At 39.7% G+C, this 19,505-nt stretch overlaps 2 protein-coding genes across 3 annotated transcripts in view; both read right to left on the reverse strand.

The window, feature by feature from the left end:
- LOC133511222 (receptor-type tyrosine-protein phosphatase N2-like) overlaps positions 1-17,552 on the reverse strand; it is a 115,186-nt gene extending 97,634 nt beyond the window's left edge. The window contains exons 1-10 of one of the 2 annotated variants that reach the window (XM_061839947.1): positions 17,265-17,552; positions 9,985-10,035; positions 9,776-9,889; positions 5,543-5,657; positions 5,347-5,482; positions 4,108-4,234; positions 3,256-3,543; positions 3,106-3,146; positions 1,545-1,879; positions 1,094-1,177 (exon numbers count right to left, since the gene is read on the reverse strand). In XM_061839947.1, the coding sequence (XP_061695931.1) occupies positions 1,094-1,177; positions 1,545-1,879; positions 3,106-3,146; positions 3,256-3,543; positions 4,108-4,234; positions 5,347-5,482; positions 5,543-5,657; positions 9,776-9,889; positions 9,985-10,035; positions 17,265-17,373 (1,400 nt within the window). In that variant the 5' untranslated portion in view covers positions 17,374-17,552. Of the gene's footprint in view, positions 1-1,093; positions 1,178-1,544; positions 1,880-3,105; positions 3,147-3,255; positions 3,544-4,107; positions 4,382-5,346; positions 5,483-5,542; positions 5,658-9,775; positions 9,890-9,984; positions 10,036-17,264 lie in introns of both variants that reach the window. The other variant, XM_061839946.1, reaches the window with a different exon arrangement.
- Positions 17,553-17,709: 157 nt separating this feature from the next.
- Positions 17,710-19,505, reverse strand: part of LOC133511227 (extended synaptotagmin-2-like) — a 40,003-nt gene continuing 38,207 nt past the window's right edge. The window contains exon 23 of the mRNA XM_061839955.1: positions 17,710-19,386. Coding sequence (XP_061695939.1) covers positions 19,341-19,386 — 46 coding nt within the window. The 3' untranslated portion in view covers positions 17,710-19,340. The remainder of the gene's footprint in view (positions 19,387-19,505) is intronic.

Genomic DNA, 19,505 nt, shown 5'->3' on the forward strand with positions numbered 1-19,505 from the left:
GCAGTACATAGTATAACATTAATGCACTAAACAAAACTAAAGACAAAAAAATAGTAGTGATATTAAAATGTATGCCGTTTGATTTGAAGTTCAAATGCTTTCAAGTACAGACATGGTTTTTAATTCATTCAGATTTGGCAGGATTTAAAGCATTTTGGGGCCTCCTTAGTAGGTCAATGAGGTTATACTTATGTGCCAAATGTTTCATTATTTGTTTAAGTGCAATTTTCATGGAGAGGATTGATTATTGATAAGTGTGTGTGTGTGTTTCTTTCGGCTTGTCCCTTTCGGGGTCGCCACAGCGTGTCATCTCAGATGAACGCATATATGTTTGGCACAATTTTTACGCCGGATGCCCTTCCTGACGCAACCCTTATAATATGACAGAGAGCAAGAACAACAAATGAAAAAATTACTGTACAAATTGTACAAATAAAAATCTGAAATACAGTGGGAATATGGCAGAGGATTACTGTATCTGTACTCCGTGATGATAAATTGTAGGGACTCATTGTTCCAGGGCTCGAACTCATTGTTTCCAGACATGTGCATCCTGAGACTTACACAGTTTCAAGTTTAAACTGATCTTTGGAATTATAACTGATCACAGTGATTGTATTTTAAGGCACAAAACTTATAAGTCACAGGCATTTGGAACTTTAAATTATAGTATTTCACATTAAAATTGAATCAAATCATGAAGACCTATGAATGATAACCACTCCATTTTTTACAGTAGCATCAAATTAATAAATAGTCCCCACCCACCACAACAATGTCAATTTGTATTTTTTCCACTTTAAATTCCTTCCTGGAGGATAGATTGTCCACCCTAGTGTGCTGGTTTTGGCCTGGGGGCCATATGTCTGCTCTAGAACCTTGGGTGCAGAGGGGCTATTTTGTAAATAAGCACCAATGTAATGTTCCAATTTCACTAAATTTGACTCATGTTTTCAGAAGTAAATAACCTAGAATCGACTTGGATATCTAATCCAGGCAATCTGTCCTCTTTGAATTTCTGAATCAGAAAGGAAGGAAGGAAGAAGGAAGGAAGGAAGGAAGGAAGGAAGGAAGGAAAAAATATAATACGTACGACAACACTGCAAAGTCGGTGATTTGGATTTTGGCCATGTGAGCCAGGATTTCCATCAGATGCAAACCTTGGTCTGTTTGTAGACTGCAAAGAAGGAAGATGATGAAGCAAAAGAACACAATTAGAATTGTCACATCCTCAACATTTTAACGAGACCTTCTGTAGAACACAACTAAAACTACTGGCTGATAAACATACCTACTGGTGCTCATTGAACTTTTTTTTTTTTTTTTTTTTTTTTTTTAAATCAAGGAGACAAAGTTATATTCACAGGCATGATTTAAAACTCAGTGACAGCTACAAAAAGCCAACTGCGACATGGCAATGGATGACTTTAAATCTAGTGTGTAAACTACCATTAAAGGCAATTCGAAAAATTTGGGCAGAGGGCATGAATAAATCACTGATTTTGGCTATTCATGTTGAACTGGTAAGGGTTGCACAGACTCACTCTGTGTCTGTGATGACATAGCCAAAGTCGTTGTCCACGTCCTTCCCGTCGGTCTTGACATCCAACTGGATTTCGTCTGGTATCTTGTGCCGCGTTTCTTGGTATTTGACAGGAGCCGGTCGGGGGGCCACCTCCTTCACCCAGCCTTCTACCTCAGACATTTCCTCCACCGACTGTGTGGCATCCTTCTTTTGCACTGACACACCCGTCTCCCTGGTGCGGCTGCGGACATTCTCAAGCCCCAACGGACGCCGAGGAGGAGGAGAAGCTGTGGAGGGAGAGCCTCTTTGGTCCAAGTAGGCCAGAAGTTTGCTGAATACGTCTTCCCCACCAGTCTGGAAGCAAAATTCGGTCTGAAAAACGCTTTTAATTGCATACAGTGTTAGCTTTAGCCAGTTAGCACAACACCAGAGTGCCTTTATTTCTCATACACTATCAGTGTTAGCTTTAGCCTGCTGGGACAATAATAGTATACCAGTGCTTATTTTAAGTAACTGTACCAAAATGTTTTGACTGTACATACCCCATTAGCCTTAGTCAACTAGCACAAGCATAGATCGTCTTCATTTGTTTTACATACATTGTCAACTTTAGCGAGCTACTACAACGGTCATGCAGCTTCATTTTTCTTACCCTTTTAGCATTACTGTACTTTTACTCAATTGGCACTACCACAGAGCGCCTCTTTTTGACCAAGTTATCTTTGGCGACCTAGTACAAAGCGATGTGCCACTATTTTAAATACACTATTAGATTTAGCTAGTCAGCATGATTGCAGAGCACTTTTTTTTTTTTTTGTTTGTTTGTTTTTTTACAGTAATCAATCAAATTTTATTCCTGATTTTATTTCTGCAGCACTTTTTTTTTTTTGGCTTTACATAAAAATCCAACACAATGTGCGTCAAAAATATTATTAGATATACTGGTAGTATTCATCTAAGCTAGCAAACCTATTTTACATCTACTGTTAGCTTTAACCAGCTAGCATTATTGCAGCGTACGTCTCAAAACCAAAGTACTGCATTAGCTTTAGCAAGCGAGCAGGACTGAAGCACACTTCTAGTTTGTGGAAACATTTAGCTTTAGGCAGCTAAGATGACCAAATGAGGTATGTTTCTATAAAGTAGGCATGTGACAATTCACTAATCAATAAACAAATTAGGGATGTTTGATACCACTTCTTTGAGACCAACGACAGTATGAGTATTCACTCATATGGAGTATGGATATCAATAGCACTGTTGATACACAAAATGTCTCTAATAACAACAAAATGACATAATTGTTAAGAGCTTTTTTATTTCTTCCCAGCTCAGAAGATGATTTGTAAACGTATAAAACTGCTGCAGTATAGCACCAGCTACTGGCAAGGAACATTTTTGCTGATTTTAATGGCTTAAGTGTCAGTGGTATTATCAAAAGCAATTCATGACTACCCGATAGCCTGGACAAAATAACGGGGGTATAGGCCCAAATGCACAACTTGCCCACCCATCCGACAAATTAATTAACATTCTTATAGTCAAAAAACATTAGTAGATGAAATGTCTGGTGGACTCACCTTGTCCTTCACTTTGTCATCATTAGTCAGTGATTGGACCTCTGTTAGTAGAGAATAATTCCAACACTTACTTTATTATCACTAATTTCAGTCATCTCTCAACATTAACGTCATTTGTGATTGACAGTTGTCTTTCTTGAGTGGTGGTACCTTCAGGTGGACCAGAAGAGGTCATCTTCAAAATTGGAGCTTCCTCTGTCATCTTCTCCTCATCCCTGGCAGCCTCCTTCCTTTCTTCTGCCTTCCCAGCACTCGGCTCACCACCCAAGTGTCTCGATCCGGATCGGACGCGTTGCTGATCCGCTGTCCGGTCCTTGTCTACCACTTGTAGGGCGTCCACGATGAAGTTGGACAGCTGATCCATGTCATGGGGCGTCAGGTTGTCCACGTCCAGGTGCTGCCTGCCGATGTTCTTTAACACGTTCTCGATGAATTTCTCTAGAGCAGGACATTTGAAGAAAATGAAGAATAAAAAAATCTTTTTTTTTTCCAAATTAACATGTCTTTGGTATATCCCATTTTGTGTTAGTATTTAGCTAGCAAAGGAAAATGTTGTGTGGTTGTTTTAAATACACATGTAAATCTATTTCTTTTGTGCTATGTTCGATAAAAACTCAACTGGGGGTGGCAATAAACAGCTTGAAGCCTCTTTTTTTAAAAATTGTTCACTAATTCCAAATGCCAAACTGCTGCTTGTTGTGACGAGAGATGACATAGTCCCTGCCACCATATAGCGCATGTATCACAAAACTACACTTGCAACTCCAAGTAAGAAAAAAAATAAATAAATCATCCTAACGCTGACTCGTTTCCACAAAAAAAATTCTAAATCGGGCGAATGGTACCATAAGGCACCACTGTATCTGAATTTCTGATTTTCTTAATTGTGAGTGTATGGATGTGAATTTCGTATCGAAGTTTTGGGTCTAAAATCCTGTCTATAATTGATTCCTTGATTCCTACTCCAATTTCACACACTTGTCAAAAAGATCCAGAACTTACCATCCACGACTGTGAGAGGCTCCTTGGCAGATGTTCCTGTAGTTAGGGGTCTGGATTTAACATTCGTGGGCAGGGACACTTCCTTTTCGTGGGTGTCGACAGGTCTGAGGTGACCCAAGACGTCAGGCTGCGTGGAGAAAAACTGCCTCAGGGTACTAAGGAGCGCTTGGAGCCTATCCGCTGATGTGTTCTGCTTGACTTTGAAAGCTGAAGATGCCTTCGAAGTTGTTGGGTCTGACATGGAGCTGTACAGATCTGATGGGACTAGACTACTCTGGAACACAGACATTCAGTCGCGTCCGCACATTGTGAAGTTAACTTATTTGAATTTTCAGAGACATTTTTTTGTTTATCTACACATGGTAGACATGTCTACCCAATTTCATGTTGCTGAGTAAAAATGACTTCAGGCGATGAATTTTACAAAAATTCTGGCATGAGCTATGAAGTCAGGTTTTTGAGTATGGGAGAGCCCTGGAATACCCTTTATCCCAAAAAAAAAACATTAATAATAAGAAGAATGGAATAAGAATTAAATATTATGTGTACAAGTATTTACCCCTTTTGGTTGTAAAAAATGATTATTGCAAATTCATTTTGTAATGCAGCTATAAAATAAAATGAACACAAAGCAGGGTTCGCGATGTCCATTCACCACCTCACCAATGGCCAATTGAAACAGGATGTGGTGAAGCCAATATTGCCCAGTTTTGCCACGGTAGCAAATCATAATTGAATGCATCAAAACTCGAAAGCCCTTCCTGATAAAAGTGAAAGTGAGAGCGCTTGTTCTGCAGTGTCTAAATTTAGTGGTTTAGTATTTTCGATGCTTCGTGAAATGCTTCAATCCAACTATGGGTCCTTGGAATGGCCAAAATATGCAGAGGAAACTCCACCCTGTGGCGTCCTATTGAACACCAGCTGTAGCGATCCCCCCGATTGGAGGAGAACCGCAGTATATTTTCAAAACTGATTACATGGGTTGCGCCTTAGTATAAAGGTATACTGCGTGCGGGATTTTGCTGTACCTTCTCAATAAACCCATTTTCCCCCCAGGCACTAGGGTAAGAAACCCACATTAATTCCAACAGGAAAGTGATTTTTTTTAACTTATTTTCTAGTGTTTGAATCACATTTTATTGGGCTCTAGCTTAAAACGTGGCTCTGCAACTTCCAATCCAATTCACATGTTGTATGTTACGTATACAGGTTTAATGTTATCCAAAGCTACATCAATACCTTGCTCAGGCCTTCAGCGCCCCCCACCTTCGGGAGGAGTCCGAGACGCTGGAGGTACGTGTGCAGATTCCTGCTAAACTCCGCCTCCATCGGCTTCAGCCTCTGGTCCACCGGGTCCATCGCTTTGGCTGCAGGCCTGGGAGAGAAGTCCATTTACAAACCAAGCACGCCTTCCTCAATGTCCCTAACGTGTTACCTGCTCTCTGTGTTGTCGGTGGATGTGCTTAGTGGTGGCCGGTGAGGAATCCTCATGACTTTGGAGAGTTCTTTGGCAAGAACATGCTGGGTGGTGTCATCCTCCCATGTCAAACCTGCAAAGGCACACATACATGCGCATCACTTCTCCAACATCGTCCAAAAATAGGGGTGCAAGATATTTTGTTGAGCATTGTCATTGCAATGTAACGTGTGCAATAATCAGATTGCGGGGTGTGCGGCTGGTTTTCTGTAATATAGCCATTCAAATGTAAAATGAAAAGTGACCAGCAGAGGGACCTATTTTCACATACTCGTGGAACAAATGTACACGCGTTTCCTGTTTAGCTCCTCCGAATGAAACTGCTGTAGTCAGGCAGCACCTGCATGAGGTGCATTCAGGTTAAAACTGTGTAAACATAAAACACTGTATAATCTCACTGTGATAATATGGAATTCATTTTATTTGTAAGAGTAGATAAAATTATTTTGTTTCTATATTCAGTCAGAGCTGAGAGGAATGCAAAGTTATCAGCCCTTTCCACAACTTTCCTTACAGTCATTCTGTGTTTGGAGCTTTTATTTACAGATTCAGGACAAAAGTCTTGTTTTTGTTTTAATTCCTCATTTATAAAATAAAACATCATTTAAGCAGCATTTTTTTTCATGTTTTTGAGACTGTAGGGTGAAAGCTGCAGTTGGCTACTAGTGAGGAATGAATGGGTGGCAACAATGTGGAAATTAACTGCCTGTATTTTGAGGACATACAATATAAAAAAATGTATTTAAAAATTCATCAATTACAACATGAGTAATGAAATTAGTAATTTAGTAGTGTAGTTGATTTTGAAGGTAATAGATCATTAGAAACGTATTGGGGGGGGGGGGACTACAAGCGAGTTTATTTTGGGACCGGTCAACTTAGCTCAAAATTTTGAATTATGAACTATGAACTGAACAACCACAATTTATCTTGTGTGTTATGCACAAGAATTGTCATACGTCCCTAGTGCACATTATACATAGAGGTTACGGAAAAAGTGTAGCCCCTTTCATTCCAATATGATCGGGCTACGTGTATGAACAGATGTGCTCAAAGGTTAAATACCCTGATAGAATTTGTGAAATATTAAACAACTGATGACTAAACAACCACCAGTATTTTCATAAGGTTTATGTTTTGTTCAATGCTAATGCTTTGACAGTTTGATTTGAATTGAAATCGGAGTACCTGGAGAAAATCTAGGTAGCCACGAAGAGAACAAGCAAACTCCACACAGACAAGGTCAGGATTTGAATCTCTGGTCCTCAGAACTGTGAGGCAGATGTGCTAACAAACCAGTCATAGACCACCCTGTGTGTTTTCTCATTTACTATCTAAAAGTGGGGCAGTGAATTTCTCAAGTAATACGTGTTCAAATAAAGTGCTTAACTATGGGATAATTCTTTGAAAAAACTCACACAACTCGGTACAGATAATACTACATGTTTTGATCATAAGGGTAGAAGAAAAATCCATTCATGCACTTTCTCTCGCGCTTTTCCTCACTAGGGTGGTGGGCGTACTGGAGCCTCTCCTAGCTATCTTCTGACGAGAGGGAGTGTACCACGTTTTTTGATGTTTTTCTTTTGTTCGGCTGTAAGATCAAGCAGAATATTGGATCTGTATTGCAACACTTTTACTGGGTCACAGTGGAGTTTTTAAACTGCCGCAGTGGTTTCTTAGTATTGCAATAGATATTTATTGAGAATCAGAGTCGATCGGTCAAACAGAACAATGTTTCTCGAGGGGACTGAAAAGACAGGAAGACAAATGACAACACGAATTGGCAACATCATGAGAAAAGTAAATCATATCTAGAACAATAATACATGAGATATGAGTGTTTTAAGGAGCAGTAGTCTTACACCCTGTGAGGGAAGGACAGATAAAGACAGGAGTGGGAGCATGCAGGACAAGGGTCGTGGACCCGGGTTTACAACCGAAGTGTGATGGGAGTGACTACGTAAAATATGTCTATTGGACAAGTGTGTGAGCGAAGTTGTACCAAGCAGTTCGTATAGTTATATTGATTTGTTGCAATAAGTGAGTGGCTACACACCCAGCAAAAAAAAGTGAAAAAAAAGAAGTGTCCTGTAATTGCTGTGCCTGCACCGTCGTGGCTGAGGACACCAACTAATCACTTGAAAGGCGGGATCAGGGCCAGGACTCCACCAGAAAGCAGCCCTGCGGACAGGACACGTCTCCCACTGAGGGACTCAGGGCAGTCCCCCAGCCCCCACCGAGGTGCCAAAACAACCAGAGGAGGTCGCAGGTATTTGAAGCCGATGGTCCTCACAACTGAGGCGGATATGCTAACCAGTCACCCACCATGCTGCCAGATTAATAATAATTAAGTCATTCCCAATTGCACCCAAGAACCACTGACAGCAACGATGGTAGTTATTGGAGGTCCTTTCTTTGACATTTCAGCATTAAAACAAGCAATTGCCAATTGCTACTCATCTCTTGGGAGTTCCACACCGCATGTAGCGCCTCATCAACAAATGAGGCCTAGCTGGCACAGCTGCTGAACAATCGCCATCAGATTGCCATAAAGGGGCTACTAATAACAGACAGGTGGCTAATAAAGAGAGTCAGACGTGTAGTTTGGGAGCGGACCACAACACGGAACACCTGCACAGTAAACATTTTACTGTGTCACATATTTGTGTGGTTCCTAAACAGCTCATTTGCATCATGAATTGCACCTTGTCATGCTGGAGTATTTCATGAAATGATCCATGCACTTTTCTGCATAACATTTTTTTAGCTTCTTGCTATGGTACTACTGCATTTTTCTACTAAACTCCTTTAAGATGTCACTCAAAGCTAAATGGCATCATGACCAAATGACACAGAGGGGCGTGCTTCTCTGGTTTATGTCTCCATCTAGTGGACAGCCTTTGAACTTTTAACATGAATGTAGATTATTTTGTATTTTAGCCATCCATTTTCTGAGCCGTTTGTCCTCACAAGTGTCACGGGAGCGATGTAGCCTGTTCCACCAATCAACGGGCAGGCGGCAAGGTACACCCTGAAATGGTTGCCAGTCAATCTCAGGACATACAGAAACAAACAACCAGTCGCACTCACAATCACACCTAAGGACAATTTAGAGTCCCCTATTAATGCATGTTTTTTTAAGGATTTGAGAGGAAACTGGAATGCTCAGAGAAAACCCACACAGTCATGAGGAGAACACGAAAATTCCACACAGACGGTGCCAGGATTCAAACCCTGGTCCTAAGAACTCTGAGGCCAACGTTCTAACCACCGTTTCGCCTATCCATATTGTACATTTCACCATTTAAATTAACACAAATGTAATGTGACCAAATCATATTTTGTCATTTTAGACCATCGTGCTCACTGTAAGGTTAATTGCATTCAATGTAACCCCGATCCTTTCTGGATCTGCGATGTGGGCCTGTGGGGATATTGGGCCCGTTGCCCCTTCCTCCTCTCGGGTCTGGTTGTGTCTGTGTTGGCCTCCTCGGAGGCACTGGTCCCAGGATTGCTATCTATTGCTGGGTGCCGGGGAGGTGCCCCCTGGAACCACTCCAGGGGTCTTGTCCTGGTCTCTGAGTGGGGGTTTGGGTGCCTTGCTGCTGTGCCCTGGGGCCTGTGCCCTCCTCTTCTGTCTCCCTGGGGCACTCCGCTATAGTCATCGCCCCTCTCTCCTTCGGACTGTGTTGGGCCCTTAGCTGGGGCTTATGGTAGGGTGCCAGCACCTCATGCCTTGAAGAGGCCCCCCTTCACTCCCCAGTTCTGGTTGCTGGGTGATGGTCTATTTGTTTGTATGTCCGTCCGAGTGTGTTTTTTTTGTTTGTTTTGGGGGGGGGGGCTGTATTTCTGGGTCGCAAATATACAATATGACTGCATCCAATTCCAAAAGACGTGCCTTCCTTGCCTAAGTGGCGGCCATGTTGAATGTGTCCAATTACAAAAAAAAGGTTGTTGATGTTAACCCAAACATTTCAAAATAATAAATTTTAGTGCTATGATTGCAATATTGTGATGGTGAAACTGTAATATTTTTCCTCACAGTTGTCCATTTTTCACTTTGTCAGCGTTGTGTGTATAAGCGCCCACGTGTGTGTGTGTGTGTGTGTGGTGTGTGTGTGTGTGTGTGTGTGTGTGTGTGTGTGTGTGTGTGTGTGTGTGTGTGTGTGTGTGTGTGTGCTTTTTTACCCGCAGCGGCCATCTTGTCCAGCAGATGCCGAAAGTGTTGTGCAACAGGCAAGGTGACGTAATACGAGTAGACTTTATTCACCGGGACGGAGTGGCACCTCCCGAACATCCCGTCTGCCGATGCACACAGACAAGAGTATTGGGACCCAATCCATCCACACTGCAAGTCAATATGCCAGAACAATGAGGGTAAAAAAAACAAATCTTACCATTGACGCAAATCTCGAAAGGGGTACAAAGATCTCGCTCGAAGAGACAACCTAGACAGAACAAGAAGAAAACCCTTTTTGTTTTCAAAACTTCCCCAAACATTGTTCTGAATTATTACTGAAAATAGCCAAAAGGTACCGAAAACGCAAAATTGGAATTTCATGCTGTGGTCATAGCAGGAGTGCCAAACATACAGCCCGTAAGCCAAAACTAACCTAGTAGCAGGTACAAGCTAGCCTTGTGGAGACATAATGACGGTGGGAATTAAAAATCATTTTGAGATTTATTAGGCCCATGTAGAAAATGTAATAGTAATAATTCATATTGTCTTCAGGAATTGATTTAATTTTATGAGTAATACTCTATGTTTCAGTTCCAATACTATGACTTAAAATTTTGTGAGAAAAGTGAGGTCGTTTCATAAAATGATACAAAAATGTCATTTTCCAGTCAGTCAGTTTCCAGGTGTACTTGTTTTGTTTTGCAATGAAACAAAAGGAAAAACGTATTTACAGTCATTAAGTATGGAACATTGTAGTTAGTGATATACTCCATTTGACATTAAATTAGGCTGAATGACAATGCATTTGAGACCCCTGCGTTATGGTTTTAAATATTGGTTACAGTAGGTCTGGGTTTCAAATTGTGGTTTTAAGATTTAATTAGGGTTTCAAACTTGGGATAGGGATTCAGGATTGTGTCAAAGTTTAAACAAAGTTTTAAAAATAATGTTTCAAGCAAAATGACAGTACCATTTTATACTTTCAAGCCTGGGTTACAGTTTCAAACAATGGTTAGGGGTTCAAGTTAGTTTCATTTCCGGGTTTCCTATTTAATTAAATTTAGGTTAGGGTTTTAAATAAGTGTTCCAAACTTTGGTTAGAATTTCTCAAGGGTTACGGTTTCAATTTTATGTTTCAAGTGTAGATTAGGGTTTGAAGACTGGGTTAGAGTTTCAAGCAAGGATTAGAGCAGGGGTCTCAAACCTGGGGCCAGCGGGCCATTTGAGGCCAGCAAGATTATATTTTGCGACCCCCACCTTAATATGAAAGCATAATGGTAGTGCAGCCCTTGAGTTTTATATGGAATGCACTTTTACAGTGTTGTGTGCGAAGATGACCAAATGCGGTTGGGTAAATGGCTATCAGGCGTGTGACATTGGTGCAAGCAGAGAAACAATTTTTAATGAGAATGTTACAGCAGCGTTAACAAGGAGGGGGGGGGGGATTGGTAGAAGTTTTGCACACAAATTCTAAAGACCAGTGTCCTTCATCTTATTTTGTGTAAAAAAAAAAAAAAAAAAAAAGATGTTTGAGAAGATAGAATTGTTTTTAATTTTAATTGTGGCCCAGCCTCAGCCAGATTCCGCCTCCAGCGGCCCCAAGTTAAATTGAGTTTGAGACCCCTGTTTTAGAGTGTGAAACAAAGGTTAGGGTTTGAAGTTGGTGTTTTAAATCGGGGTTTCAGGCACATTACAAAGTACCATTAATCTGTTTATGTCTGTGATGCAGTTGCTAACATACAAGCACACAAACGTTTATCCCTGTGTTTGCCACCAGTTATTGAAGCGTGAAAAGTAATGTGTGTACATTGGGGCTATGAAATGTATTCCTTATTATTTTATTAAAGGAAAATGAAGGCTCGGTGAACTATTTTGATGCCGCTGGGACTGGTCGTGTCCGCATACGTGTAAAAAGGGACTCAGCCAAGCACAGCAAAGCCATTGCTATCAGCAAGAAAGCAGCAAAGGACTACATTTCCCATGATGCAATCGCGGTCATCAAAGCCGCAAATGGACAAAAACATTATTAGGCTTTGAAATTAGGGTTTCGTACACTTCTTGGAGTCTTAGAAAATGGTTTCAAACAAAATTTATGAGTTTAAATAAGGGTTTCAAAACAGTGTTAGGGATTCAAATTACCGTTTTAAATCTGGAATAGGTATTAAAATTAGCCTTTTAAAACATTGTGTCTTTATGATTTTAAGGCAGGGTTTGGCTTGAAACAAAAATTCTGACATTATATTAACGTTTCAAGGCAGGATTAGGGTTTCAAATGTTGGCATTCTGATTTGTGGGTTCAAGACAACATTTGGGTTTCCAATTAGAGTTTTACAGATAGGTTAGGGTTCCAACGCACGGTTTTAAATCTTTGTTAGGGTGTTAAGGAATGGTTTCAAGGCACAGTTAAGAGTTTCAAACAACAATAAGGTGTTCAAATTAGGGTTTCAAATCAGAGTTAGTGTTTTAAGAAAGGATTAGCCATTCAAACTTCAGTTTCATGTCAGGGTTAGAGTTTCAAATGTGGGTTTTAAGACTGCGGTTAGGATTACAAAAGAGCATTGGGATTTACAATTAGGGTTTCAAAACATAATTAGGGTTGGAATTTAGAGTTAGGGTCTAATCTGTGACTATATGTGTATGTGAATTCCCAGACAAAAGATGAGGTGATTGTGTGTGCGTGTGAGATATTTATAAGCATTGCCATGACGACTGACAACCTTACAGTTAATGATTAGGCAAACATGACCAACAACACTTAACCACCACAACATAAGAACTTGGGAGGAAATCATCATCATCTTATTAAAATGGTTGAGAAAATAGAGGTTGGTAGAGTAGCCAAATATTGAACTTAGATATACTCTTAATTTAGAATAAGATCCAGGTATATGTTTCATAAATAAAAGCAGTCCTCCAAAATTTTACTTGAGTACTAGTAGTCGGTGTAAAAAATTACTCGTGTAACTGGCGAGTAAGTTCTGAACTTCAATCAAATTACCACATACGTTTTGGGGAAGTGGTAAGAAACCAGAGTACCCCAAAGAAAACCTACGCAGGCATGTTGATCCCCGGTTCTCAGAACCGGCAGGAAAATGTGCAAACCGCTCATTCATATATTTTATTATTAGAGATCAGTCTCAATGATACAAAATTAAATATTTCCAAAGTATGGCATGAGGGCCATTTGCAGCCAAATTTCCTTTTTTTTAACGGTCCATGGTATATACTAAGCGAGGAGGAGAACAGGAGCAATAAAAGACTGGTAAAGTAACATTAGTATCATAGTTTTTGGGGGGGGTTCCAAGAGGCTGTTGTTTACAAGTAAGGTTCAACACTTTGTGAAAAACTGCTTGAGAAGATATTCAAAACACTTTACAACATTTCTTAACATATAACTGCCAGGAATTTAAAGATTTCATCATCCACGGTCATATTATCATCAAAAGATACGGACAATCTAGAGAAGTCCCCGCACGTAAGCGGCAAGGCCAAAAACCAACAGTGAATACATGACACTACATTAAAAACCAGCAGCAGTATGTCAAGGATATTGTCAAGTGTGCTCAGGAACACTTCAGAAAACCAAAGTTGGTCAACACAGTTCATCGCGACGTCTGCAAACGCAAGTTAAAACTCAACCATGGAAAGTCAAAAGCATAAACCAATAACACCCAAAAATGCTGCTAGCTACTCTGGGTCAGAGATCATCTGAAATGGATTCACGCAGATTGGGAAAATGTGCTGTGGTCTGACGTGTCCACATTTCAAATTGTTTTTGGAAATTGTGGACTTTGTTTGCTCAGGGCCAAAGAGGAAAAGAACCATCCAGACTTAACTGGAGACCATGCCCAGAGAAGCCGGCGGTCTTTCTGGGTTTTGTTGATAAATAGTTTTTGCTGGCCTAGTAGCGTTTTCAAGTTGCTATAGTGGATGGAGTGACGAACTGTATTTACTGACATCTGTTTGGTGAAGTGTTCCTGAGCCCATGTGGTGATACCCATTACACATTGATGTCGGTTTATGATGCAGTGCCGCCTAAAGGATCAAAGGTCACAGGCACTCAATGTTGGTTTTCGGCTTTGCCGGTTACGTGCAGTGGTTTCTCCTGATTCTTTTAAGCTTATTCAATGAAATACTGGATAAACATGATTTGCCAATCGTTGCATTACATTTTTATGTATGTTTAACACAACGTCCCAACCTCATTGGAATTGGGTTTGTAACATGCTAAAAACTACATATGTATAGGTTTTAGAGCAACATATGGCACCTGTGCAAGACTTACAAGAATGTGACTTCATACTAAATGTGTGCGAGTACTTGATTTGTCTGCCAGCAGTTCAGACCTGCCTCTTATTGAAAATGCGTGACATTAAGTACAAAACACAGTCACGGAGACCCCAGACTGTTGATCAACTGAAGCTGTACATCAAGCAAGAATGGGAAGTAGTTCTACCTACAAAACTTCAACAATTTCCATCTTCAGTTCCCAAATGCTCAAGTGCTGCTAAAATTAAAGGTGATGCTACACAGAGGTAAGCAGGCCCCCTTCCCTGCTTTCTGGAACATGTTGCAGCAAATTAAAATGAGAAAATAGTTATGAAAAAAAAAAGTCCAACAACTTGAACATGAAATGTCTTTGTTGAATATTCAACTGAATACAGGTTGAAAATTCTTTGTAAATCATTGTGTTGAGTTTTTTTTTGGGGGGGGGGTTGTTTGTTTTTTTGCATTGTACACAACATCCCAACTTTATTGCAATTAAGGGTTTTTACATGTGTACTCTATTGGGACAAAATACTTTTAACAAACGTATTTCAAATATTTGCTCCCTTTATGTATTTCATGAGTTAACGGTAAAATGCAAAATTTACGTACATTTTTTTTCCCATACAGTGGAATTAAAGTGTTTGCCACCTTACTAATTTATGATTTAATTTTTGCCAGACATAAATGTTTCCCATTGTCAAAAAAAATCAATATTAGAGACAACACAAGTTAACAAAACAGTTTAAAACAATAGTTTCTAATAATACAATGAAAAAATCCAAATCTACATAACCCGTGTGAAAAAGTGATTCCCCTGTTAAAACATAACTGTAGTTTATGATACCCAGTTCAATTTTCTAACCACACCCAGTCCTGATACTGCCAAACTTGTTCTCAATCATGAAATCACTTATAAAAAGTACCTACCTGACAAAGTGAAGTAGAGCAAAATATCCTCAAAAGCTAGACATCATGCTGAGATCTAAAGAATTTCAGGAACATATGAGAAATAAATTCATTGATATCGATCAGTGTGGAAAAAGTATTTTAAAAAAATACTAATCATCTTTGCTTTGGGACTCCAGCCAACCAGAGTGAGAAGAACCCTCATCCACAAATGCTGAAAACGTGGAAAAAGTGGTGAACCTACCCAGCAGTGGCCGGCCTATGGAAGTAGATTAGTGCCACCAGGATTTGAATTTGAAATGTAAAGTGATCACATTTTCAATAATTGCTCCAATTCGCTGTCTGAAATTCACCGTCTGTGCCACCAGGGAGAACACCCAGCCAATCGCAGTTCCGCTTTTTTAGTCACGTGACGTCACATAGGAACTGGATTGGCTGGGTGTTCAGTTCTGACCTGAAGTAACCCTGCCTGGTGGCACAGACAGCGAATTGTAGCCGGTTGAATTTCAGACAACAAATTGTAGCCAGTTGAATTGTTAATATTGAAAAGTTATTCTGAAATACAACTATTGAAAATGTGATCACTTTACATTTCAAATGTAAATCCTGTTTTCTGTGGCATTTCAAATTCAAATCCTAGTGGCACTAATGTACTTCCATACCCGGCCAACCAAAATGACCACAAAAGACTCCACAACAACATGCAGACCTCATTTGCCTAAGTATTTATGATTCCACCACAAGAGGAAAAAACACAATTCAGAAAAAGAACAGCATACCATCAGTAAAATATGGTGGCGGAAGTGTGTTACTACTTCAGAACCTAGAAGGTTTGCTGTGATTAAGGGACCGATGAATTCTGCTGTCTAACAAAAAATCCTGGAAGTGAATGTCCTGACATCCGTTTGTGACCTTGTGCTGAAATGGACTTGGCTTGTCCAGCAGGACCATGATCCAAAACACACCAGCAAGTCCACCTCTGAATGGCTAAAGAAAAACAAAATGACTTTGAAGTGGGCTTGTCAAAAGCCTGACCTGAATCCTATTGAGATGCTTCGGCATGACCTTAAAAAGGCAGTTCATGCTCAAATCCTCCAATGTGGCTGAATGACAACAATTACGCAAAGATGAGTGGGCCAAAATTCCTTCACAACGCTGGAAGAGACTCAATGCAAGTTATTGCCAACGCTTGATTTCAGTTGTTGCTGCTATGGGTAACCCAAACAGTTATTAGCTTTGGTTTTCACACAGCCATGCAGGTTTGGATTCATTCATCTATCAAGCCATTTTCTGGATGGCTTATCCTCACCAGGGTCAAAGGCATGCTGGAGCCTATCCCAGCTATCTTCGGGGGCGAGGTGGGGTACACCCCGAAGTGGTTGCCAGCCAACTTCACCGCACATAAAACAAAACAACGATTCGCGCTCACATTCACAAATACAAGACATTTCGAGTCTCCAATTAACCTAGCATATATATTTTGGGGATGTGGGAGGAAACCAGAGTACCCAGAAAAAAAACCCACACAGGGACAGGGAGAACATTCAAAATCCACACAGGTGAGGCCGGATTTGAGCTCAAAGACAACTGTGTGGCACATATGTTAAACAGTAGGCCACCTTGCTGCGGGGTTTGGATTTATTTTCTCCCTTACTAATAAAACCTTTCATTTCAAAATTGCATTTTGTCAATTCACTTGTGTTGTATTTAACTAATGTTTAAATTTGTTTGATGATGGGTGGCATCTAAGTGCAACAAAATAAGCAATCAGAAGGGGGCAAACACATCAGTGTGTGTGTATATTAGATAGATAGATAGATAGATAGATAGATAGATAGATAGATAGATAGATAGATAGATAGATAGATATACCAGGTATAATTCGCAATAATTTCTCTACACAGAGTAGTTGTGCCTCTGTCTTCCAGGCTAAATGAATTAAATTTTGTGCATATTTCATAAATGTTTTGAAATGAATGACAAACAAAACATCTATTTACTCATTTACATTATGTTAATTGTGATCATAGTAGTTTAAAAAATAGCAACCAGTGACGCAGGAGGGGCCTGCTTCTGTGTGTCTGTTCGTATAATTAAGACTAATTAAAGGCTAATTTGTCACAAAAGATGGACATGGTCGCGTCAGTGTTGTTTTGGACCTACTGTGCGTTTTCTTCCCCCCTCATCTTTTCGTGTTTGTCGTACAGAAAGACGTCAGAGGTTTTTGTGGAGGTTATCATCGTCAAGCACAAAATGGGCCCCGGCAGAACCACCCGAACCAGCATAAGTGGTTCCGAATGAGCCGATGGAGAAGCGACTCACCGAAGCGCCGGTCAACCGAGGCGGGGGAAGGGGAGGTGGTCCGCAGGAGGAGGAGGAGGAGGACGAGGTAAAGGGAGGAGGAGGAGGAGGAGGAGGAAGAAGGCAGCATGTCTTATCCTGCTTTTAGTCCGAACGTTAAAAGGCCATCTTTCCCCGCGGGGTCTGGTTGGCCCTATTACGACCTGAGGAACAGGAGAGGAGTCGCGGGAGATGGATGGAGGCGAGCAGGTTGGGCGTTTGCTCCTCTTCCTCCTCCTGATGCTGCCGTTTGACGCTCCCAGCAAACCCTCTAATTTCTTCCCGCACAACATATCCGGTGCTCGACTTCAAAATAAAACGCGTGACTTTTGATACTTTTTATAGTTTTTCATGATGAATAGCCTAGTCGCCTGTCAGTGAATAAAACACGAGCGCTGCCAAAGTAAATGATAACAAACAAACGATTATCTCTTTATTTATTCCAAAAACATATTTTGTAATTTTTATGGATCAAAGTTGTTGGCAGGTCACATGACCCTTTAGGAAAGGCACAACAGGAAGACTTTTTACTGGGACCCCTTCAAAATAAGAGTACCTCTGTTTCACTTTGAAATGTGTTTCCAATGCAACACATTTCAAAATAAAACATTGCTACTCCACACACTTTGGTATAAATGCTTAAAGTTGTACAAATAAAAATAGAACATAAACATGACTTAAGACTTTGCAAGTAAAATGTCTAAACGTCTAAAGACTACACATTAAAAAAGGCCACTTGTTAACATAATGTTGCTGCTGGTTACATTTATGTGCATTAAAAAAAAAAAAATCCAAAATTAAATGTAGAAAATACACAGTAGCCACTAGGAGGTGATAATATATGATGATATATATTGATACAGTTTTTAGGTATCTTTTAAAGCTGCGTGTTTTGCCTATGGATGGTATGTTATATATTTTGTTTCATATATTTTCCTCATTTATTTCTACATAAAATTAGCCTCTAAAACATCTCGCCAACATTCAAACGAAGTGCAAATTGCTCACTCTTCACATCAGCTTTATCCTAGCATAACGACTTGAAGCTTTTCAAACCGGATTAAATGCTAAGAAGACAAACGTAATAAAGCCAGTGCAATTTTGCTTACCAAAGTTTGTAAAGAAAAAAAATATTACACATACAAGGGGGGGAGGGGAAGGTTATTCATTTCAGGAAAAAAAAGTATTTTTTCAAGAAAAAAATTATGAAAACATTGGAGGAAAAAGGATTTTTGAAGAAAAAAGTCCCCCCCCCCAAAAAAAAAAGGAAAAATCTGTTTTGCATTTCTTTCTCAAAGAAAAAATTATTACGTTTTCAAGAAAAATGTAGTTATTCAGGAAAAAGTGAGAAAAAAACCTCTATAAAGAGGACTACCCCCCCAAAAAAGTTGGATTTTCCCTAAGGAAAACACTTAAGTTTAATCGAGAAATAAGTTGTTTTTCAAGAAAAGAAAAAAATATTTTAAGTTGACATTATAAAAGAATTTACAAAACAAGGTTGTTTTTGCGTCTTTTTTCAAGAAACTAAACTTTTTCAAAATAAATTAATTCAAAATTATAACAGGATTACAGTCATGATTTTTCACTTGTCGGAATATTACGAGAACAAAGTTGCATAATAATGAACTTGTTAGTGTTTTTATGCCCTCCTGAAATTCTGACATAAACCGTGTAATATCACTTTCCAATCTCAAAAATGACTTTTTCCTTAAAAAATGACAATTTTTTTTCGAACTGAAAGCATCTCTTTCTTGCCAGTGTGTCCCTAAGACTCCTTTGTAGGTATGACAGACATCATTAAGAAAAGAAAAAAACACAAATAAAACGCTAGCCGTCTTCACCCATCACGGTGGTGCATATTTACAAAAATGACATGTTTGATATTATAAATAGACATGTTTGCGTACATTCCCTTTAGCCTTAAAAGGAAGGTCTGCCTTGCCATTCAACGGTGAAGCTGCTTGTTTTTGTTTGTTCGGAAAGGAAAGTCGCACAAAACGTGAAGATTAGAATGATGCCGAAGTGATCGGGATGATGATGATGATGACGGCGAAGACTTTAGAGCTGATGAGGCTTGTTGTGGCCGTCTTCAGTCAGCTCATACCTGTGTAATTAAAAACAAGGTTTAGTGTACAAAGATAGCATATCTATTTTTAAGAAAAAAAATATCTACATATATATTTTTTAATCAGATTTTTTGGTTTACAATAAAATTCCATTCAT

The sequence above is a fragment of the Syngnathoides biaculeatus genome, chromosome 13 (assembly GCF_019802595.1).
Source record: "Syngnathoides biaculeatus isolate LvHL_M chromosome 13, ASM1980259v1, whole genome shotgun sequence".
NCBI classification, from domain to species: Eukaryota; Metazoa; Chordata; class Actinopteri; order Syngnathiformes; family Syngnathidae; genus Syngnathoides; species Syngnathoides biaculeatus.